The 23,956-nt window shown below is 53.7% G+C and overlaps 1 protein-coding gene across 2 annotated transcripts in view; it reads right to left on the bottom strand.

Moving 5' to 3' along the window:
• Window positions 1-14,847, bottom strand: part of SH2B3 (SH2B adaptor protein 3) — a 38,215-nt gene extending 23,368 nt beyond the window's left edge. For both annotated transcript variants that reach the window (XM_026514887.4, XM_026514885.4), the window contains exons 1-2: window positions 14,761-14,847; window positions 3,847-4,650 (exon numbers count right to left, since the gene is read on the bottom strand). In XM_026514887.4, coding sequence (XP_026370672.2) covers window positions 3,847-4,623 — 777 coding nt within the window. In that variant the 5' untranslated portion in view covers window positions 4,624-4,650; window positions 14,761-14,847. The remainder of the gene's footprint in view (window positions 1-3,846; window positions 4,651-14,760) is intronic.
• Between the last annotated feature and the right edge of the window lie 9,109 nt (window positions 14,848-23,956).

The raw sequence follows: 23,956 nt of genomic DNA on the forward strand, positions 1-23,956 counted from the left end.
TTCTCCAGGCTGGCACTGGGCACACTTCAGGTGCCACAGCATGGCTGTGAGCCCGGAGCTCAGGCCCCTAACCACCACCCACTGGTGTCAAACCCGCAACCTTCCTTCACCTTCTGTTTAAAGCTGCTCCTCTAAACAACCCCAGGGTCAGAGGTCAAGACTGCCCGCCTGGCAGGCACACTCAGTCAAGACTTACAGGCTGAGTATCCTCAGCCCAGAGACTGGACGCTCCAGGTCATTCCAGGAAACTCAGGAACGGCCCCTAGACTACTCCAAACACGATGGGGAGCTGTTGGAAGCTGGTGGAGCTGGGCTGCTCCGTCAAGCCAGATACTTGGTAGAGGGGCTGGGAGAGGCCCTACCAGGGCTGCTTACTTTGTGGGGGACACCCCAGGTCTTGGAGCAACCACCAAGCCTATGACAGAGGCCCCCAGGGCCCCAAGCTGCCCACCCCCAGGCCTCGACTTCACCAGGGCCAGAACACCACTTCTGAGTCTTCAGGGCCCCTGAAGAACAGGAGCCCTGACGGTGCTCCCCAGTTGGGCACTGAAGACCCAGACCAGCACTGGGAATAAATCTGTGTTCTCAGTCCCAAAGTCATTACCATGACCACCACCCTGACAACAAGGAGCAGTGACACGGAGGGCTCCCCTGGGCCAGGGGCGATCCCTGTTAACGCGACAGCACCGCAAGGTGGGAACCGTGAGTAGCCCCATTGTACCGAGGAGGACGCTGAGGCTCAGAGAGCTGATGTCACTTGCCTACGGCCCCAGAACTGGGGAAAAAAGCTAATTCATTATTTAAACTCAGGTCCACTTGACTCCTGACGCCTGCTTTTCCAAGATGGTTTATTTTAAAAGCAGCAGAAGTGTTTTTTTTTTTTAATTTATTTTTTATTTATATTTTTTAAGTATTTATTTAATAATCTCTACCCCCAACATGGGGCTCAAACTCACAACCCCGAGGATCAAGCATCACACACTCCTCCAACTGAGCCAGCCAGGCCCCAGAAGTTGTTTTTAAGGTGAAGTTTTATAGGGACCCCATGCTGTCACACAGATAAGACCATGTGTTTGGGATGTTATTTGCCTTTCATGGTGTCATAACCTCAAGACTTTAAAAATGATGAGAAAACAGTTTTTATCAGCACTTGCGTTTTCCAACAGCTTCCCGTTGTGTCTGGAATAAAACGCTAACTCTCCCCAGGATCCTCTAACCACACAAACTCCCCGTGCTCTGTCTTCCCTCTCTGTGCTCCACCACCCCAGCCTCTTCTGTTACAGTCTTCAAAACACACAGAATGCCGTCCCGTCTCAGGGCCTTTGCCTGTGCTGTTCCCTCCGCCTGAAACACTGAGAGATTCTTGTTTTGTTTTAAAGATTTAATTTTTAAGTCATCTGTGCACCCAAAGTGGGGTTCGAACTCACAACCCTGAGATCAAGAGACATGCTCTACCGACTGAGCCAGCCAGGTGCCCTGACACTGAGAGATTCTTCACTCAGGATTAAGACTGTGCTCCAAAAGTCACCAGCTCAAGGCTCACTGGGAAGCTTTGGCAATTAGGACAGTGTGGTGTTGGCCCAAAGGCAGACACATGGGCCAGTGGAACAGAACGGAGAGTCTTCCAGAAGCACACCGATGGACACTGGATTTGGGGTAAAAGCAGCACTGCAATCCAATAGAGAAAAGATGATCACATCAGCAAATCATGCTGGAACAACTGGAAGAATTATGACCTCTACCTCACACCATACATAAAAACTAACTCAAGATATATCTTGGTCCAAAATGTGAAGGCCCAAACAATAAAGTTTCCAGAAGAAAAGAAAGATCTTCATGACCCTGGGTAGGCAAAGTTTTCTTAAACAGGACACAAAAGTAATAACTATAAAGGAAAGCAACTGATAAACCAGACTTAAAATTAAGAACTTCTGTTCATGAAAAGATTCCATTAAAGAAGAAAAAAGGCAACCCACAGAGTCGGAGATAATATTTACAATATAAGGAAGTATACCCAGCATATATAAAAACTCCTATAAGAACAGACAACTCAATAAAAATAATAAGCACATCACAAAAGAGTTAATTCCAGTGACCAATAAACATTTGAAAAGGTGCTTAACCTCATGAGTCATCAGGGAAATGCAAATTCAAGCCGCAATGAGAAACCAGTACACATTCACCAGGAGGGGTGAAATGGAAAAAGACTCTCATAACTGCTGGCGGGGACATAAGATTGTGCAGCCACTTTGGAAAAAATATAGAAGTTTCTTATAAACATGCACTTACCATATGACCTAGCAAGGCCTCTAGGAATCTCCCTGAGAGAAACGGACGCACATGTCCACACAAAGAACTATACCCGAATTTCATAACAGCATTATTCATAAAAGTCCCAAAGTAGAAACCGTCTGAATACCCATCACCAGGCGGATGGATAAGCTACTTATCCATGGATAAGCGGTACACCCATACAAACGAGCTCCTGATGGACACGACAGCGTGAGCAAGTCTCTACAACATTCTGCTGAGCAGAAGACGTGAAAGGCAACATGCTGTGTGATTCCATTTGTATGAAGTTCAAGAACAGAGACATATAATCTGTGGAGTAGGAGTCAGTGGGAGGAGGGGGTGGTGGGGGTTACGGACACGGAGGTGGGAGGGAGCCCCCTGGGTGCTGGGTCACTTGGGTGTGTGCAAACACGGCAACACTCGTGGATCTTCCGATTCACTCACCTGCTGCAGTTTTATGCACGCGACACGGCACCCAAGTTTAAAGGTTACTTCACACGAGAGGATTCTTTGGCAACACCCTATCCCAACCACCCAGCTGGGGCCCCTCAGTGATACTGCCAGAGGCGCCATGCCTCTTCCTTTAGGGCAGCGTGTAGAATTTATAATTCCATGTTCAGCTGTAGGTTTATTCCTCAGTAGCTCCTACTAAGATGCCAGGTCCCCAGCATCAGCATCTGTCTGGTACATGGTAGGTGCTCAGTATCTGTTAAATGAATGAATGACTAAGCCTCCCGCATTCAGACCGTCACCCCCACCCCCACCCCCCTCGGGCTAGGATCACATGGGCTTTGCTCGCTCTCTAGCAGCATAACAGAAAGAGAAAGGAATTAAAGGAAAGCCACGTGGTCCCATCAACTTGATACACCTGAGTCAAAGAGCTTGTCAGGTGTTTGGAACATCCTGACCCTCCTACCTCATCTGCAGAACTGCATTAAGTCGTCGAAAAAGAAAACACACAGAATTTTTAACACTTGAAATAAGACATCCACAAATCATGAGACATGCAAAGGAATCAAACCGAAAGTTTTGAACCCCTTAGAAAAACCCTCCTATTTGTCATGGTCCGTCTGGGTCAGGGTTGTCAAGGACCCGTTCCAACCTATCACAGCCCACATGACGCCCATATACGGTGTCTCTGGACTTTCTACAAAATCCCTGACCCAGACTCCTCAAAACTGTCATCAGAAACAAGGAAAGCCTGAGAATCTATCAAAGCCATTAGGCCCCTAAAGAGACATGACAACCGAATCTAACATAGTATATGCTGGACCAGAAAAAGCTAGATTAGGGAAAACTAGCAAAATCCAAAGAAACCTCGGAGTGTCGTTAATAGTAGTGACCAACGCTGGTGCCTCAGTTACGCAAATGTACCCAGTAACGTAAGATGCTAACATTAGGCAAGGGGGCGTGTGGCGTATGAGGGAACCCTGGGCCATCTCTGCAACATCTCTGCAAATCTAAAATAGTCTAAAAGAAACTTCACTTTTGAAAAGGCACGCTCTCCCCTGGGTGCTGTGCGCCGCCTGCAGGGCTGGTGCGCGGGGAGCTTACCTTGGGCGGGTCGAAGAGCTCCAGCACGCGGTCCGCGCCACCGTCGGGGCCCCGGGCGCGCCGCAGCGCCAGCCGCCCCCGCTGCCAGCGCGCCCCGCTGTCCATGGACGCCTCGTCGGCCAGGCTGTAGCGCAGCGCCGTCTCCTTGAGGGCCTCGGGCGGCGGCTCGCGGGCCAGGCTCCAGGGCAGGAGCTTCCTGGCCAGGCCGGACCGGGCCGGGCCCTCGCCCGCCTCCCCCGCGGCCCCGGAGGCGGCGGGCAGCTCCCCGGCCGAGCCGCGGCGCAGGATGTGGCGGAGGCTGTGGCGCAGGTGCTGGAAGGTGCAGGCGGCGGACGGTCGCGGCGGGGCCAGCTCCTCCGAGCTGCGGGCCTTGGGCAGCGCGGGGGCGGCGGGACCCGGGCCGGACTCGGGCGGGGCCGCCTCGGCCTTGGCCGGGGGGCCACGGCCCGTGTCCCGGTAGTCGCGCGCGGGCGGCGCCGCCCGGGACCCCGGCGGCCCGGGCGCCCAGCCCTCGCGCACCTCGCGGCAGAAGTAGCGCTGGAAGAGGTCGGTGAACTGCAGCGACACGAGCTCGGCGCGCAGCGGCGCGTGGTGCGGGTGCTCGCGCGCGAAGAGCCAGTACTGCCGGGCCAGCTCCCGGGCCGCGGCCACCGCGTGCAGCTCGCAGAACTCGCTCCAGCCCCGTGACGACGACGACGACGACGACGACGCCGCAGCCGACGAGGAGGGGGAGGACGCGGAGGAGGTCGAGGGGGGCTGCAGGGTGGGCCCGTTCATGGCGGAGACCGGGGTGGGGCGGCCAGGCTGAAAGACACGGTGGGGTGGGTGACAGAGGAGTGAGCAGGCAGGTGAGCAAACGACTACTTTTTCTACTATTCTCGCCACCGCGAGACAGGTTATTGTCCAGGCACAACGTCAGAAATCGGAAATGACCGATAATACCCGGTGCGGGTGAAGGTGCCACAAAATGGTCACTCCCCTACAATGCTGCCGGTACTCTTAACCGATACAGCCTTTTTGGAGGGCAATTTGGCAGGGTACATTTCAGATCCAGGAATTCCACGTTCAAGTATTCAAGAGAATGCTTGCTTACATGTGCAGACAGGCAGGTACAACACAACCCCCTGCTAGATGTTTCTGGCTTCGATGTTTATACAACTTAAATGCCCATCAGAAACTGGTAAAGCAAACCGAGATACATCTGCAGGCTGGAATATTCTGCAGCAGGGGAAAAGGTGGAGGAAGGTCTGCACTACCACCCCAGGCGGATCCCCAAGGCAAACCATGGAACAATGCAGACTCTGTGATCCCATTTACGTGAACACACACGAAACCAATTTTTATGTGCACGTAAATGTGTTTAAGTGGTGGGCAAGAAAGGTGTGGCTGGAGCAAAGCCGCTAGAAACAGTGGTGACCCTCGGGAAGAACCAGAATTGGGATACAAGTAAAGTAACTAAGGAATACTGCTGCTACTTGTCCCTAGAAAATATGGTTGAGAACACGGGGACTGTGTTCAAATGCTAGCACTGCCACTTACTCATGGGCGAATTATTTGGGCGAATTATTGCCCTCTCTCTCCCTTAGTTTCCCCATCTGTAAAATGGGGAACACGATTGTACCTGCCTTATGGGAACTGACTTAATAAATGTAAAGGCGTTAGAACTTTGGAAAAGCCTACCAAAGGTTGGCTGTTACTATTTAATATTACAACGAGAGTGTATCATTGGTGTCAAAAATAAATAGAAAACAATGAATGAAAAGGAATCAATTAACAAGACTCACAAAGGAGTGCAAAGATATTTCCTGCTTCAACGTGGGGGGGATGTCAGGACAGGCAGGCCCTTGCCTACTCATCCCAACTGGGGCTCCCTTCTCCTCCCACCCCCATGGCTCCTTCTTTGGCACCACACAATCGAAATGGCAGTAGCCCCCCACCCTCTGCTGTCCGAGGTGCTGAACCCTGAACCTCTCTAGTTACAATTAATACAATCCTTCCTTCCAACTAAACCTGGCTGGGCCTGGGACCCTTTGGGGACCACATAATTGTGGCTGCTCATTCCACCACCACACACATACACCCCAAAAAAAACTATTACTGAGGGCCTACTCTGTGCCAGGCACCGTGCTAGGCCCTGGGGGATACAGCAGTGAACCAGACAGAAATCCCTGCTCTCCCGGGGCTACACTACACACCTATGCAGAGGCTGTGTGATCTCTGACACCTGGCTGGACCTCCCCAAAACCCAGTTTCCTCATCTGTCAAATGCGGAGCACCATGGTATCCACCTCATTAAACGGTCATAAGAAGTCCTGGAGAGGCGCCCAAGGTGGAGATCTGAACCTGCAAATTGAGGTTCTTTCTACCACACACCCCTGCACAGGCACCTTCTATTTGTGTGACCCTGTGCAGGGTCAGGGTGGGGCAGACCGGCGGGGCAGCTGCAAGGACAGTGCCCTCTCCAGGCCATGGTAGTGACCGTGCAGCTGACGGCCCCAGACAGTGCAGAGTAAGTATCTGCATCAGTGAGGAAGGGGATCTGCAGAGTCAACATTTTTGCACATCAGAGTCCTTGAAACCTATTCACAGTAAGCACTTTGCACACAGTTGTCAATGAAAGCCACCAGGCAGAGGGGAAGGGAGAGGAGCCACATGTGCCCTTGATCACCACACTCCGCCAAGAAAACCACCCTGCACCCGCGAAGGGGTGTGTGTGTGTGTGTGTGTGTGTGTGTGTGGCCACCCCACACCCCTGCCTCCACACAGGTGAGGCAAGCACTATTCTCACAGGTTAGGGGGCCCAGGAAGCTCTCGTATCCCAGACCCCAGCTCCTGCTCTTCTGTGAGACCCTGTGTGATCTGCCACCACTCGTGCTGGCTGCAGCCTCTGGCCTTGCCTTCCGTGTTCCCTCTGCCCTGTCTGCTCTCAGTAGGCTTAAGACTTCACACACGAGAAGCCTTCTAGGAGCCCACCACCCGAGTCAAGTCCTGAACTTGTCCTTCAGCACACCGGTCACATGTTAGCATTCAATAGCTATGATTACTTAGGGGCGCCTGGGTGGCTCCGTCAGTTAAGTGTCCGACTCTTGATTTTAACTCAGGTCATGGTGTCGGGGTTGTGAGATCTTTCCCCTCATTGGGCTCCGTGCTGGACAGGAAGTCTGCTTGAGATTCTCTCCCTCTGCCCCTTCCCCCAAGTGCACTTGCTCCCTCTCTCTAAAATAAATAAATCTTTTTTTAAAAATAGCTGTGATTTTTTAATTAGTGGGCTGTGAGCTTTACAATCTGCTCCTTGCTCCAGCCCCAGTTCCTAGCATGCAGCAGGAGCTCAATAAATGCCCAATGAATGAATGTATGAATCCAAGAGGTCAGCTGCATTTGCAACATCTGGCTCCTCTGGCAGACACATGGTGGCCAACACCCACTGACGGCCACCTCTCACTGGGCCAACCCACCTCCTGGGCACCCCGGAGTCCTGATGCCCAACTGCAAGGCCCAACCTCGGCAGGTGGCTTCTTGGAACAGTGCTTCCTCACCGCCCAGGTGATGGCTGGCAGCCATCCTGAGCACGCCTCCTACAGCAGTTTCCCCATCACAGGAGCAGCGCACAGCAAGCACTTGCTAGACATCAGGCATTCTTCTAACTGCTTTTGCAAAGCATTAACTCCCCTAGGCTTCATGACAACTCTACGAAGTTGGGCCCATAATTGCTCCCATTTTACAGACAGAGAAACTGAAGCGTGGGGAGTTCCCATTGTTGGCAATAGAAGCCCCCACAGAAGCCACCCCCAAAATGCCTGATCAGTGCCTGAATGCGCACCGTGAGGAAGACTCACTTTCCCAGTGAATATACACTGAACGAAGGAGATCCCGAGGAGGGACATAAACTTCTCATTCAGCTCCTGAGTCAGGAGGCAAAGCTCCTCTGTCCAGGTCCCAAACCCACCAGGTGGTCAGGAAAACAGCCACAGGGTACAAGTTTAAAAACAATGATTTGACATTTTTATGCATTGTGAAATGATCACAGGAAGTCTAGTTATTATGTTATATACCTGAAACTAATGTATGTCGGTCATATCTCAATTTTATTAAGATTTATTTGACAGAGAGAGAGAGAGAGCGAGCGTGCATGTGAGAGAGCACAAGCAGGAGGAGCAGCAGAGAGAGGAAGAGGGAGAAGCAAGCTTCCCGCTGAGCAGGAAGCCTGATGCAGGGCTCTATCCCAGGATCACAGCTTGTGACCTGAGCTAAAGGCAGGCGCTTAACCAACTGAGCCACCCAGGCACCCCAATCATATCTCAATTTTAGAAATACAAATTTAAGAACAAAAATAACAATAAATGACACTATTTCTTGCTTTCTATATGCCCAGCTCTGTGCTAAACAGTTTGCATATATATTCAGTAGTTTAATCTCCACTGGAGGGTAGAGGGGAGTCCTATAAATATGTCCATTTTATAGATAAAAAAGCCAGGGCATGGGAAGAATAGCTTGCCCAGAGCCCCACAGCCAGTGAGGCGTAGAGCTGGGATTAGAACTGCTCACTGTCCTGTGCCCTCAACCAGGGCTCTTAGCCCCTGGAAAGTGGAGAGGCCATCTCACTCCTGCTCACCCCCAAGGCCTGGTCGGTGTAGATGCTCCAAAAATATTACTTGTATGACTTAATGAACTCCTGGGATTGAGGGGGGCTTCGGTTTGATAGTCACGCTCTTGGAGTTATGCTCCTGACCAGCATGGACAAACAGAAGGGCTGTGGGGCTCTGAGAAACCCACCGAGATCCCCACCACCACCCACATGAGCTCTTGTGGTGGAGCCACCAACCAGACCTGGGTTCGCATCCTGCCTCTGCCACTTCTTCTCTGAGCCTGTGTCCCCATCTGTAAAATGGGCCAGTGTCCAGCTCTTGGCATTCACTAGGGGCATTCTGAGAACGGAGGTCAGTGGGGTGCTGGGCACTGGGCTCAACAAGTGGCTGTTGCTATTTTATTACTATTATTGTTAGCAGAGAGGAGCACAAGCTCCAGAGAATTCTAGGCCTTCAGTCACAGAAGCCACAGAGGGAGCCCGGCCTTGCGGGCTGGGCCGGCAGGGAGCATCAGGGGAGCCTGAACAAAAGGCCTTCTCAGGGGAGAGGCGGCTCCAGGCAGGAGCTCGGGGCAGGAAATCACCAGTCAGAGCACTGAACACTCAGCTGCGGCCCACGTCTGGGAGGGGGCGTGCCTCGGAGGTTTCCTGGCAGGGCAGGCAGCCAGGTGGCAGGAAGGTGGTCCCCTCTTGGGCCTCAGCCCAGGTGGTAGTCATTTATCGAACACTTACTATATGCTAAGCAATTGATCAGATCACACCAGCTGTGGGATTAGTACCTGAAAAGCTCTTAGCAGAAAGCATTTATTAATCACCTGAGGGTTCCCAGGAACCCCCAGGCTTAGGCTGGGGCATACAAGTAGGGGAGTCTTTGGGGCACTTCTATCGGCCCCCTCCTCCCCCCTCCCCACCTACCAGAGCACTGGAAGACTGGGAGGCCAAAGGGACAAACGAATCCACACAGAGGGGCCTGCAAACCCACAGAGTCCCTCCCACCTGATCAGCTTGGGCTTCTGGGGCAGGGAGTTCCCAGCTATGTGTGTGGAGGTGGGGCTCCAGCATTTCCCAAATCCCATTGTGGGGTGAGGGACAAGGATGATGTTATGTGGAGCAGGAAGGTCACATCCTGGCACCCTCTTCCCCCCAAGTCCCCACAGCAAACACAAGGAGATCCTGTCTCCGTACCCATTCTAAGGCCCCAGGGCAAGGAGGGGGTGGATCTGCCTCTCAGGTCCCCAAGTTCAAGACAACTGTGTCCACCAGAGTGCCCGCTGAGGGCAACCTGGTGAGTCCCTTAAAGCCTTAGCCTGAGCCTGGTGTCCCCCGTTCGAGCATATCCATCCTAAGAGACCCTCGAGCCTCTACCAAGTCGGGGAGAAATGAAGCACTGAACAGCTGGGAATCCTGGCTCTAAGTAGGGAATCTGAGCTGTGGGGCCCACTCTAACCCATGACCCCAGAGACTGGGCGTCCTCGGCCCCTCCTCTATCCTATCACCCTGGGTAACAGTGTAATCTGGGCAAGCTAACACTTCCCAGTTAATTATCAGGCCCAGGTGCAGAGAAGGCCTTTACCCACCTGTGGGAATTCCACCTGCCAAGGCTTGGGGAGGACAGTTTAAATTGAATAATGGTAATGGTAAACAAAGTTAAAATAAGCCAGTCCAGAGCTTCCATCCTCCCCCAGGTCCACAGCTTCCCCTGCTCCCAGCTCACAGATGTTTGGGCAGGAAGTCCCATGCCTTCAAACGGAGACACCTCCTCCAGGGAGGCTTCCAGGTTGACTATGGGCCACAGCAAGCTTTTCGACCTTTCCCACCTACAGCACCAACTTCTCCAGCAGCCCAGACCCTCTGCCCAAGGAAGCCCAGAGAGTTGGGGGGATTCCAACACACACAGCCTGGCAGTCAGCCCACTGTCCTTTCACACCATTCAGGCTGTCCAGACTGGGGAGAAGCCCCTGGGAAGTAGGGAATAAAGGTTCTGAGGTCCTAGGGAGGCTGAGATAGGTTCTGCCCTAGATCACTGGGCAGTCAGTGGAGCCCTGATATGCCCTCTCTGGGGTCACCTAGTGTCCAGGGACATTTATCAGGCTGGCACAGTCTGCCAGAACAGGAAATGTCCTCTGGCTTCCTCTGTCCCCAGGCCCAGCCTGACACCCCGACCATCTATCCAGGTAGGCTTCAGGAGAAAGCCAGGGACTATCCCCCCAAGAATGGGCAGTACTTGCCAGCCCCAGCCCCACCCCCTCCCATGCTAGTATATGACTTCTTTTCACTGTTCCTGAGTTGAAGAGAAGGGTGAGACTCCATGGAGGGGGAAAGCCCTCAGTGAGCCCTGCACCCTGCAATGTGCTGCTTCGCGGTATCAGGAGGGGTGAACCTCTCCCCACACTCCTCACCTTCTCTGACCTGTCCTCCTGTGAGAGGACACAGAGTGCCAGCTCTCATATTCATGCCAAAGGCCCTGTTTTGTGACCACCTCCCCCAATCACATTTCTAGTCCTCCAGCTCCCCAAGGCCGCACCTCCATCAGGCACCCTGTGAGTCAGCTCCCGGTGAGCAGGGCATAGACTTCCTCCCTCCCAGGCCTCCCTGGGGACACATGGGGCAGTGGCAGCCTCCCCCCCCTCCCCACCAACCGGGGTGGGGGCCCACATCCGGGCAGGCCCCCAGGGGCTCCTGGCCTGGCTCACGAGGAAGCCTGCAGCCTGGCCCCCCTCGCCGACCCCTGACAGGGTGGCGTGGGAGGAAAAATCTTCCAGCCATCTGCTCAGCTGCTGGGTTTCCGGTCGGGGCGGGGTTGGGGGGGACATCAGGAGGACTTGCTCTCCTGGGGAAGTGCCCCTTGCCCCTGCTGGGAAGAATACCAGGTTGAGAAGCCCAGTGGTGGTCACTGGGACTTCAGAGCCCTGGCTGAGGAATGGTGGTTGCCGAGGGGTCAGGGCCCAAGTGAGCGGGTGTCCAGCTGTGGCCTTTGGATCTGCCCAGTTTCCAAGGGACTGCAGGCCCCCGGAAGCCAGGGAGCTGGGGCGCAGGGCTCCTGGGTCCAATTAGGCCTGACTCAGCGAGTGACCCCAGCTGAGTCACTTCCCCTGGGCAGACTGCCCGCCTCAGTTTCCTCAGGGAGGGCGGGTAGCTGGGAACAGGGTCTGGCTGGGAATAAGAAACTTGTATTACACCTCTGGACTCCAAGGCAGGCTTCTCCCATCTGCCAGATGGAAGCAGCTTCCTGCCCCGCCCAGCCAAAGATGCTGAACACCCGGGGCGGGTGGGGGTGGGGGGTGGCTCTTGGGACCATTTTCCCAGGAAACCTGGCAATTAAGTGGTAGCCCCCTCTGGGGCACTAACAGCAGTAGCTCACACTTATTGAGCACTGACTGCATGCCAGGCATTACGCATGTCTTGTTTCAACACAATCCTATCGTGCAGTCATTAGTACTCCCATGTCATAGAGGAGGATATGGGAGCTCAGAGAGGTTAAGCGGCACAGAGCCATAGCAATTGCAGCCAACACAGTTCAAGTCCCTACACTGTGCCAGGCTCATACACTCCATATAGTAGCTTACACACAGGCTTATATACCCCGGTGAGGCTGGGACTCTTGGTCCCCGTTGGGCAGATGAGGTCCAGAGAAGTCAGATAATTTGCCCTGGGCCTCACATCTAGAACCTGGCAGATTCTGGATTTGGCTCCCAAACCCATGTTGCTACCAGGGAGAAGTGGGAACTTAACAGGAGAGGCAACTCATTTAATAATATTAATAATAATATCATCTATTATTGTCAGGTGAGGCCCAGCACTGAGTGCTTTATGCGCATCTCCACGCCATCCCCCCAAAAGTGGGCTGTGCAGGGACTGGGAGGTCTCTCCAAGTGCCTCCAGCCCTGCCCCCTCTGCCCTTGGGGAGGCTCCATCCAGGAGGTGGAGGGTGTCCTGGGTAACCCGGCTGGACCAAGATATCCAAGGGCCCCCAAAGGCTGAACTGCTGCAGGGCTACCCTGTGCCTGCTGGGCTCAGGCTACCTCCATATCTGGAGTCGTTCTACAGAATCTGATTTGTACTAGAAAGTTCTATCCATCAGGATCAAGCCCAGGGTTCACAGGAACGGCGGCTGGAAGAATCAGGGAGGAGAACAATCAGAGCTAACATCCACAACAAACAGTAACAGTCTCATCATTACTGCTACTACCACTCCTGATCAAAGGGTTCTAAATACTTTGCAGATTTGCTCATATGGTTCCAATGACCCTAAGAATTAGGTACTCTTATCATACCCATTTGACAGACGAGGAAACTGAGGCTGGGACAGTTAAACAAGGCCTCATAGCCAGGAAGCACCATCACCTCATCCTGCCTGCATCTTCACAATTCTTCTCCCAAAGACTCAAGACCCCCAGAGCTGCACACATGCTGGAGGTGCTCGAGGGATGCTGATGAACAAACATTCCACAGCCAGGAAAATCACGCTAATGGTGGTAATGAGAAGAAATCACCGCCACCTGTAACTGAACCCTTTCTCTGCCAGGCAGCAGGTGCTTTTCACACACTGGCTCATTAAATCCCTACCACAAACCTGTTATTATCCCATTTCACATGGGGGGAAACTGAGGTTCACAGGTGTCACTTGCCCATGCCCTCAGCTGGACAGAAGCAGTGGGAGAATGGAACCTATGCCTCCAAGACCCTCCTCTCTCACTGCTGAGCCCCTGAAGGGCCTCAGACCCCAGCAGCTGGTACTTCAGTCCAGCCCCTTCCCAGCTGGCTGTCTCTGTGGTCCACAGGGACTCGCACAAGTTCTAGGAATGTTCACCCTTTGGCTCAGAAGGATTTTCCCTCCCAGAGGAGGGTTGTGGGAAAAGGCTCAGAAAAAGTGTGTTAAAAACCCTTCCAACTTCCCAAGCAGGCCCTGGCCTCTCATCTGCTGACCCCAGCCCGCCCAGGCAGGCAGCCTCTGCCTGCTCTCCCCCCACTAGGGCTGGGTCTCCAGCCCCCGCAGCCCCAGGGAGCCTCCAGAGCCGTTTCCGCTCTGGCAGCCAGGTCAGTGATGGGAAAGCCAGACATGACTTGAGCCCACAGCCCTTGAGACCCATGTGCCCATCGCCTGGCAGGGGCCCTGCAGCTGGACTGTAAATGGGGAGGCAGGATGGGCTGGCTGCCCTAGCTGCGTCTGGCAGCTGGTGGGTGTCAAGGGATGCTCATCTCCCAAGCGAGGGGCATGTGGGTCAGATCTCAGCCCCTCCTGCCCCCAAAGCTGGACCTTGGCCCTGCAGACATCGCCTTGCCAGGCTTTCTGCTCCGAAGCCCCCACCCGCAGCCCAATTTCACTTCCTCCCACTCAGTCAGGCCTGGCCATGCCCCTCCCTGGAGGCCTCCAGCTGCAGGCAGTGACCTCCTCACCTACATCATCGTGTCAGGGAATGGGGAAGAGAAACAGGAGAATGAGGAAATTAAAGAAAAAAAAAAAAAAAGAAGCAGGACAGGCAGGCAGGCCCCCCTCCCCAGTTCCTCAAATGCAGTCCCCATCATCCCAAAAGCCCCCATGGTCAGAGGGAGGGAAGGGAGGGGATTTCTGCATCAAGCATTAAAGGCCTCTGAAATTACCCTCCCAGCCATGCTGACCTATAAGGCAATACCAGCCCCATCCCTTTTTTTTTTTTTTTTTTTTTTTTTTTTGATGGGAGGATTCACCTGAGCTCCAGGTCTGGGGTGAGAGGGCACCAGCTCAAAGAGAACTGAGCTCCGGGACCCTTGAACCCTTGTGAAACCCCAAACTCAGTGGCTTGGGGGCACCTGGCCTGGCCCACCTCTGAGGTGTGGGGACTGGAGAGGGGCTTCTAGAATCCAGAGATACCCTCATAGCCACATGGCCTGGACTGGGACAGTGGGGAGGGACAGGTGGCTCCACTCCCAGAGGGCTCGTCCATCCTCACAGCCTCCGTTTGATTACTTTCACTTTCAAGGTGCCAAGCGCTTGACCCTGGACCCCTCCCCTCACCACGCACAAGTTGTGGGGGACTGCCGCCCCTGACTGACTGGGCTACTTTAAGGGGCAGACTGGGGGTATTAACCATACCCTCTCAGCGCCTTCCCCACCGCCTCCCCTATTACATCCCCAACACGTGTGTGGGTGGGGGTGTCGGCTGGGAGGGTGTCGCAGGAGATGGAGAAGGGCCGCCCCTGAACACCCCATGCGGGTCAGGGGCAGGACAGTATTTCAGGCTGTTAGGGGAGTGCGCAGACACCGGGCAGAACCGGACAGGGGGCCTCCTCTTCCCCCATTAGAACCCTCCCAGCCCCGGAGGAGGCAGCGCCGGGTAAGGAGGGCTTACCTGAGAGAGAGGGGGTCCGGGCCCGGCCGGCCCATGGCGTCCCGCGCCCCCGGCCCCCCGAAATCCCGAGGGGGCGGGCGGGCCCCCGCCCCGGGCGCGTTCTCTCCCGCGCGCCGGCTCTTGGCTCGCGGCTCGCTCGAGCGGGGCTCAGGCAGGAAACCCGGGCTCGGAAAATGGCCAGCGCCTCATCATTTCCGCCGCCAGCGCTTGACAGTTGCGGGAGGATGCGCCCCCGGGCCGCCGCCGGGGAAAATTTGCTGCTGCCGCCGCCGTCGCCACCACGGGCCGCGACAGTCCGGGCGGGCGGCCGGGCGGAGGCGGTGGCCCGAGCCCATGCCGCCTCGCGCCGTTATGTAAAGAGGAACCGGCTGTGCTAGCGGAGCCCGGCGGGGGAGGGCGGCCACGACAGGGGCGGGGTCAGGGAGGGGCGGGGCTGCGAGAGACCACGCCCCGGCCCGCCCGCGAACCAGACTCGGCCGGAGGAGGGCAGCCCCTAGGGGCGGGGCTGGACCTGGCCCCACCTATCAATCCTGCTCCGCCGCGGCTGAGCGGGTCCTGGGGTCTCAAACGCGAGCCCGGAGAAAGGCGGGCCCTGCCAAGCCACGCCCACGCCTCGCCCACCCGCCGTCTCACCGCGCAGGCTAAAGAAGGGAATGAACGACCGAGGGGAGGGGCAACACTGGCCCCACCCACCTAGCGCCTGCAGACCCCCAGGTGCCTCAGCGCTGCGGGGGCGGGGCCAGATGGAGGAGAGGCGGGGCCTGGGGGCGGGGCTGGGCCGAGCCTCTTCGCCTCGAGGGGGCGCGCCCCTGCGACTCCCTCCTGCAAGGCCTTATCTGCACGCTCCGGGTGGGTCCGTGCAATAGCGACCACAGCTTTCATCACCCCCCGGGGAAGGATCCCAACCCCGCCCGGCCCCGACTATCCGCGATTCTGCTGAGCCGACCCGCCATGGCCTTAGCCCCGCCCCATTCGGGTTCTGGCCCACCCTCGGTTCTGCTCTTGACATTGCTGGTGCCTGGGTAGACGGACCTCTATTGAGCCACAACTATCGGGGCCCCACTCCAGGAGTGCATCTTTCTCCGGGAAGCCCTCCCGGACCGCTGGCACCCATGCCTTCTGGGCCTCCCTCTCTGCTCTCCCCTGTGCTTTCATTTTCTCTACAGGACTTATGTGGGGTGAGGTTGACAGTGAGGGGGCCCCCTAGTTTGAGGTGGAGCATACAGTCAGCCAGCACTTCCCCCCCCAACACAGGGGAGGGAGGGGAGAGAAGAATGTCTACTCTTCTCTCCCTCCCACAACAGGAAACTAGTCGATTAGGCCCCCACCTTGCAGGAACCTCATCACCCCTTCCCAGACAACATACTCCTCCAGTCTGCTGCCTCCCCCTCTTACTAACCTTGGGCGAATGACTTGACTTCTCCATACCTCAATTTCCTCATCTGTGAAATGGAAATAGTAAGAGTACCCACTCCACTGAGTTACTGTGAGGATTAAATGAGTCAATGCATTAAAGCACTTAGCACTAGGCTTTGCCCAAGGGAAAGCACTGCTACCTGCGTGTTTGTTAATCAGGCTTGAGTTCTGCCCTTGGAGATGCAGAAAGGGGTTCCCCAGAAGATGGGGATTTCCAGACTCCACCCAGATGGGGATCAGGGCTGGTCTGCTGAAGGATCCTTGAAATCCCATAACCTTGAAGGACCTCTAGCAATGAACATGTGCTTTCCACAAATACTTGTTAAATGCCTTCAGTGTGCCAGGCACTGTTCTAGGTGCTGGACACACAGCAGTGAACAAGACAGACAAATATGCCTGCTCTTGTGGAGCTGACAGTCTGGCGAGGGGATGCAGAGCATAAGTACATGAATAAATGGGATAATGGATTGGGAGGAAGATAAAACAGACAGTGGGAAGGGGCTGTCTTAGACTGGAGGCTTGGGGAGATCTCTCTGAGGGACTAACATTTGAGCCGAGACCACCCTTTTCCCCCATCCTGCAGCAAGAAGCATCTGGGCACGATATAAAGTCTGAGGGAAGGGCATTCCTGGCCAAAGGAACAGTGAGTGCAAAGGTCCTGAGGTGGGAATAAGCTTGGTGCATTTGAGGAAAGTCAAGAAGGCAGTGTGATACCCAGGCTTACAGATGGGAAGAGATGAAGTTGGGCAGGCAGGCTCTTCACATGGAGACTTGAAGGTCCTGGTGGCAAGTTTGGGAATTATCTTGAGAGCAATAGGGAGCCATGGAGGGTTTTTGAAGGACCTGCTGAGCTTTGGATTTGAGCTGCAAAGTCTAGAGTTGGCAACCCATCAGAAGCTGTGCCAATAACATTCACACAGCGTCTGAGGATGTGGGACAAGGGGGGGTGAGGTATCAGGGAAGCCTAAACAGACCACTCCATATTATTATATCTATATGGCATCTGGGGACACTGAGGCCTAGAGAGAGCAGTTACTTGCCTGCAGTCACATAGCTGCCATGTGGCGCCAACAGAGCAGCAGGTACACAGCAGTTGTTAAATGGTTGCTGAAATCTGCCAGCCACAAGCACTTTCCCTCTCACTGCCCAGACAGCAGTTCTGCTGACTTAAATGGAGACTTGTGGTTCTTCCCCTTTTTAATCACAGTGCAAGCCTTCTCTCGTGCCAGATTTCTCTGAGGCCCTAAGTGGTTTCCCTTCTCGCTTAATTTCTTCTTGCCAGGCGTCCCCTCCAGTCCAGTTGGTTGTTTCAATGCTCTTCGCGATCGAGACTTCTCACTCTGTTTCTGTTTTTCCTTAGAAAGGCGCAGGGTTTACAATGAACACCCCATCTGTCGCCTTGCCCTAGTTTTGAGAGCACCACCCCCCCAACTGCAATTTTCCTCTTCTTGGCGGGGAGGCTGGCGGGCTGCGGCTCCTCCCACTTCACAGGTCCCTGGGGCCCACAGTGAGAAGGCTCTTTATCCGAATTCCCCGAAATCCCCTGAAGAGAGCGAGATGGTCTCAGCCAGCAAGTCCCACCGCCCTTGCTGCCACACCGACCCGACCCACACCGACCCAAGCGGGAGAACGCCTACTGCCTGCCAAGTGGGGGCTGGAGAATCTCAGGATTAATAACAGTAACGAAACAGCTGCCAATGACAACATTAGTAAATGCTTATTAATACCATTAACATGATATTAACAATCGGTACTGATAACAACACAGAAGTTAACCAGTACGGAATTAATAATAAAAGTATCAACAATAGAATAACAATGTAACAATAGTAGAGCTAGTTAAAAATAATAGTTACTGGGGCGCCTGGGTGGCACAGCGGTTAAGCGTCTGCCTTCGGCTCAGGGCGTGATCCCAGCATTATGGGATCGAGCCCCGCATCAGGCTCCTCCGCTATGAGCCTGCTTCTTCCTCTCCCACTCCCCCTGCTTGTGTTCCCTCTCTCGCTGGCTGTCTCTATCTGTGTTAAATAAATAAATAAAATCTTAAAAAAAAATAATAGTTACTGTTAGCTATTACAGAATTAATAGTAAATATAAAATAACAATAGGATATTAGTAGCAACAATAAATATAATAACGGGTCTAGGATGCATAGTCACAACAGTAGCAAATGGTATCAGGATTAATAACAATAAATAACAACTAACAGTAGGATAGTAATACGATTAGCAATAAATGTAACATGGGGCATCTGGCTGGCTCAGTGGGAATAGTGTGTGACTCCTGAGCCCAGGGTTTTGAGTTCAAGCCCCACCCCATATGGGGTGTAGAGACGACTAAAAAAATAAACTTAAAAAATAATAATAACAAATGTAATATAATAATATAATCATAGTTAACAGTCCCAGGACTAATAATAGCACTTGGTTACAGGATTAAAAATAATAAATAGGGGCACCTGGGTGGCTCAGTCAGTTAAGCAGCTGCCTTCAGCTCAGGTCATGATCCTGGGGGCCGGGATCAAGCTCCATGTGGGGCTCCCTGCTCAGCAGGGGGGTCTGCTTCTCCTTCTCCCTCTGCCCCTCTCCCCTGCTCATGCTCTCGCACTCTCTCTCAAATGAATAAAAACTTTTTAAAAATAATAAAATAACAATAGGCTAGAAGAGGAGTAACAGTAATAGAATAATAGTATAATCATAGTAGCTAACGATCGAGGATTAGTCATAATATGATTACCAGTTGTGGAGGCTTGCTTCATGTTGGACACTGCTCTGTACCAGCACTGACAGGTGAAACTTTCTGTGATGATGGAGACGTGCTGTGTGCACTTGTCCAAAATGGTCACCACTCGCCACATGAGGCTATCGAGCAGTTGAAATCTGGCAAGTGTCCCTGAGGAACTAAATTTTAACTTCCTGTTATGTTAATGAATTAAAATTTAATAGCCTCAGGTGGCCAGTGACCTCTGTCCTGGACGGTGCAGCTCTGGACATTTTCTATCTGTTAACTCGTTGCTTTCTCGTGACAGCCCTGGGCTAGGTACTCTTATTGCTGTTATTATCCCCATTTTATTATGAGGAAACTGAGTCATTGAAACGTGAAGTCATTAGCCCTGATCAGAATCTCCCCACTTCGAAGACAGAACACCACTGTCTGAAGGGATCCCTAATTAAGAATGAAGGCTCTGGGGTCACCCCGACAGGTTTAGAATTCTGTGTTCTGCAACCTCTTAGCTGGGTGATCACTTGGAGTCTCTGGGCCTCAATGTCTTCATCTGTAAAATGGGGACAGCCACAGGGCTGGCTTAGTTGGGTTGTGGGGGAGAATTGGTTGAGGAAACTTGCAGTGAGGGCTTGGCAGTTTGGATAGCATTTCCGTATATACAGCACATGCCCAACAGAGTGTTGATTATAATGTAGAATTGGATGTGAGTTGTGTGTCCCTCAGGGAGTGGTTGTGAAGAATGGTGGCCACAGAGATCAGCTCTGTGGCCGCTAGATTTTTTTTTTTTTTTAAAGATTTTACGCCAGGATCATGCCCTGAGCCGAAGGCAGACACTTAACCGCTGTGCCACCCAGGCGCCCCTGTGGCCGCTAGATTCTTACACCCGTTTCTCAGATGAGGACACTGAGGCTGAGAGTAAAGACTGTTGCCTAAGCTTACCCAGCTAGTGAGTGGAGACCTTGGTGTCCACATCTGTAAAATGTGCTTCTGCAGACCCGTCCTCTCCCTAATGGAAACAAAGTCTGGGCCACAGGTGAGAATGAGGTCTGGGTCTCTGGTCTGCCTCCTGTGGACTGAATGTTTTTATCTTCCGAAAACTCATGTTGAAATCTTCACCTCCAAGGTGATGGTGTTAAGAGGTGGGGTCTTTGGGAGGCGATTCGGTCATGGGAGCAGAGCCTTCATGCATGGGATTATCAAAGAGACCCCAAAGAGATCCCTCTCTGCTTCTGCCAGGAGAGGTTACAGCCAGAAGCCACAATGTCTGAGCTAGAAAGGGGGCTTTCACCAGATGCTGACTCTGCCAGGGCCTCGATCTTGGGCTTCAAGAACTGTAAGGAATATATTTCTGTTGTTTAGAAGACACCCAGTCTATGCTATTATGTTATAGCGATCTGAATGGCCTAAGACAGGCAATTGGTACTGAGGAGTGGAAGTTGCTATAACAAATACCTAAAAATGTAGGCGCGGCTTTGGCACTGGGTGATGTGGGTAGAGGCTGGAAAGTTTCAGGGTGCCGTGAATAGACCATTAAGTGTGATTCTGGTGGAGACCCAGAAGAGGAGAGCTGCAGAGGGTACCTGTCCAAGACGTTAGAAGAATGACCCCAGAGGCCTTTTGGAGGTCATCAAGGGCCTGGGTGGCAGGAGGATTTCAAGGGAGGGGCCGCCACTCTGGGCTCCACCCCCCCATCTGCGGCCACAGCTGTGTCTCCAGCTGGTCTCCAGCGGTGGGTGCTGTGCCCTGCAAAGCTGTGGGGGTATGGCTGCCTCCACCCAGATTTCAGAGGAACAGCCCAGGCACGACCCAGGAAGAGGGCCACCCTGAGCATGGGGCCACCGCAAAGAGCCCCCCCACCAAGTCAATGCCCGGCAGGATGCTCCTATGACTCCAGGTGGTAGAGCCACCTGTGTCTGATTCCAGCACTTCCAGCCTTGGAGTGCCGTGGCAGCAAAGCCACGAGAACAGCGCAGAGCCTTGGGGGCCCAACGACAGCCCAGCAAATCTTTGAGGGCAGGAGCACCACCTCAGTGTGTCCAGAAGGCAGGACTATCCCCCCCCCCCACTGGTCCTGAAGGAAGGACCACAGCCCCAGTGTGCCTGGATGGCAGAGCATCTAGCCAAAGAGGATTATTCTGGAGCCTTAAGGTTTTAGACTTGCTCGGGACTCGTCTCTCTTTTCCTTCCTGTTTCTCCCTTTTGGAATGGGAATGTCGGTCCCACCATGGTATTTGGAAACACGTTTGCCTTCACAGCTAGAGAGGAATTTGAGTCTTACAGCTGATTTGGGTGAGACTTTGGATTTTAGAATTTTGAATTGATATTGGAATGAATTAAGACTTTGGGGGCTATGGGGATGGAATGAATGCATTTTGCATGTGTGAAGGACATGAATTTGGGGCGACCAGGAGCAAAATGCAATGGACTGAAGGTTTAAGTTCACCCGCCTCCCCCCGGCCCCCAACAAATGGACTAAGACAGCTGGTGCTGGAGTTTCCCAGGCCTGGGCTTTCATCCCAGCACTACTGTGTGAAGTAAGAGACTTCCATTTTCTGAGCCTCGGTGCCCCCAGTCTGTAAAATGGGCATAATAATAGTTGGGCAAATGAAAGTGAAATTGTCTAGGACATTGAATCCCTAGTAGGTGTGGTCAGGGCGTGTTCTTCATTACATGAGAACGGGAGCACACAGGGCTCCTCACTATTCCTCAAACTCACCTTCAAGCTCCTGCTTCAGAGCCTTTGCACTGGCTCTGATACCCTTCCGCCCAGAATACCCTTCCACCAGATGTTTCCATCCCTCCCTTCATTCGCTCCCTGGAGATCCCCGACCACCAAACTGAAAACAGACCCTCCCTCCTGCTGTCACTCTCCATTTCTGACTCTGCTTCTTTTTTTCCCCACTATGTTGTGAGGACGCTCAAGTAGCTCTATGAGAGGCCCACATGGCAAGGAACTGAGTGAGGCCTCCCGTCAGCACCCAGGCGAGTACGCCATCTTGGAAGGGGCTCCTCCAAGTCCCATTCAAGCCTTCCGATGAGGGGAACCCCAGCCCATGTTTTGACTACAACCTCCTTAAAGACCCTCAGCCAGAAACACCTAGCTCCTAAATTTCTGAAACTATGAAAGAATACATGTTTACCATTTCGAGCCACTAGGCTGCGGAGTAATTTATTACAGAACTCAAGGTGGCTTTGTGGGGCGTCCAACCAACCCTTTCCCCACCCATCAGGATCCAGCTGAAGCTAGGAGGTTCGGGAAAGGGTGTCCTTGGCCGGAAAAGGATTACGTAACTGGGCCCTTCTTCTTCCTGCGTGGGCAGTCAGAACTCTCCAGTGGGATTCCTGGGCTGAGGGCAGGTGCCTGATGCCACCAAGCCCCTGCTTCCTTCCAGCAGCTTGGGTTCCCTTTTCTGTCCTCCCAGTACCTTTGCCTCTCAAATTGCCCCAAGTCCTTGCCTAAGTAAAGGATGAACAGTTTTTATAATCTGGACTCCATTTCGGGAAGTGTGCACCAAGCTGACCATCACAGGCAATCCTCTCCACTGCGAGGGGTTTGCTGGGAATTTCCCCATTTTTCAGACGAGGAATCGGAGGCACAAGGTGGTGAAGGGCTTGCCCCACGTCACACAACCGGTTAGTGACTGAAGCAGCTCTGGTCTGCACTCAAGGCCCAGGCGATCGCGGAACCCCGGCTCATCCCGAGTAATGATAATAACGATAGTCCTAAGCAGAATTAGTCATTATTAGGGCATTACGTGCCAGCCACTATTTTGAAGACTTTCCATGGGTTCGCGGTATAATCTTCCCAACAACTATATAAAGGAAATAATGTTTTCCTCTATTTGACAGAGGAGGAAACTGAGGCACGACAGCAGTGAAGTGGCCTGTGCAAGTCAGGCGTTTGCACTCAGGCTCCAGAATTCTGACCTGGGCTAAAGTCCTCAGCGGCGGCCCCGCGCCCTGCGCCCACCCCAAGGGCCGCTAGCCGGGCCTGGGGAGCTACCGGCTGCCCCCTCTTACGCCCAGGGAATCTGGTCTCGGAGGGGAAGTGACTCAGTGGCCTGAGGCCCCGCAGATATTCACTTCCAATCCCGGTAATTAAAGGCCCTAATGGATCCGCAGAGGACGCACAACCTGTCACTTCCGCGGTCCCCACCGCTGCCCTGGTATCAGCGTGCGGCGCGCGAGCTTCCCGGGAGCGAGCCTGGCCGCGGTCCCAGGCTGCGGGTCAGCGGCGGCAGCCGAATTGCGCGCGGCTCTCGCCCTCTGGTGGCAGCCTTGGGGGTGGCGGGCTGGGGAGCGTCGTCCTGAGCAGCCCCACGTGCCCATCTAAGCCCGCCCAGCCCTGGGCCCCTCCTCCTGGGGTTGGGCCAAGCCTTCCTGGAAGCCTCCCAGGCTCCGGGTTTGATGCCTCCTATCAGCCGTTAAATGGACACAAGGGTCAAGAACACGGATTGGGGGCATGATTTAATGCCAGGCTTCTTCTTATAGTGCTGGGTTACCCTGGGCAAGCGACTGGGCCTCTCTGAGCCTCAGTTTCCTCATTTGTAAAATGAGGATGGGGGATGGACCTCCCTCATAAGATTGTAGTAGAAAATTAACTTAAAATAATTCCTGTAAAAGTCCCTGCTACACGCGGTAAGAGCTCAATAAATCTTGTTAATTTCCAAGGCACAAATTTGGTTACGTGCCATGTCTCTCCCCTGCTTTAAACCCTCCAAGGCTCCTATTTCCTTTTGAATAAAATGCAAAAGCCTCGGCCTGACATACCAGGGCCTTTCACAGTATCATCCTCAGCGACCTCCTCTCACGACAATATCCACAAAACGCCCAGCGCTCTGGGCATACCAGACTTCTTTCTGTCCCCTGCTTCCTGTTTCCAGACCTTTGCCCACACTATTCTTACTGCCTGACATTGTCTTTCCCTTTCTTCTGCTTGGCAAACTCCTACACATCCTTCAAAACCACCTGAAACATGATCTGTGCTTCAAGTCTACCCCAGTTCCCTGGGGACGTTGCCTCCTCTGGCCTCCTTTGGCTCCCTCTGCATCAAGCC

Source organism: Ursus arctos, unplaced genomic scaffold (assembly GCF_023065955.2).
Source record: "Ursus arctos isolate Adak ecotype North America unplaced genomic scaffold, UrsArc2.0 scaffold_34, whole genome shotgun sequence".
Taxonomy (NCBI): Eukaryota; Metazoa; Chordata; class Mammalia; order Carnivora; family Ursidae; genus Ursus; species Ursus arctos.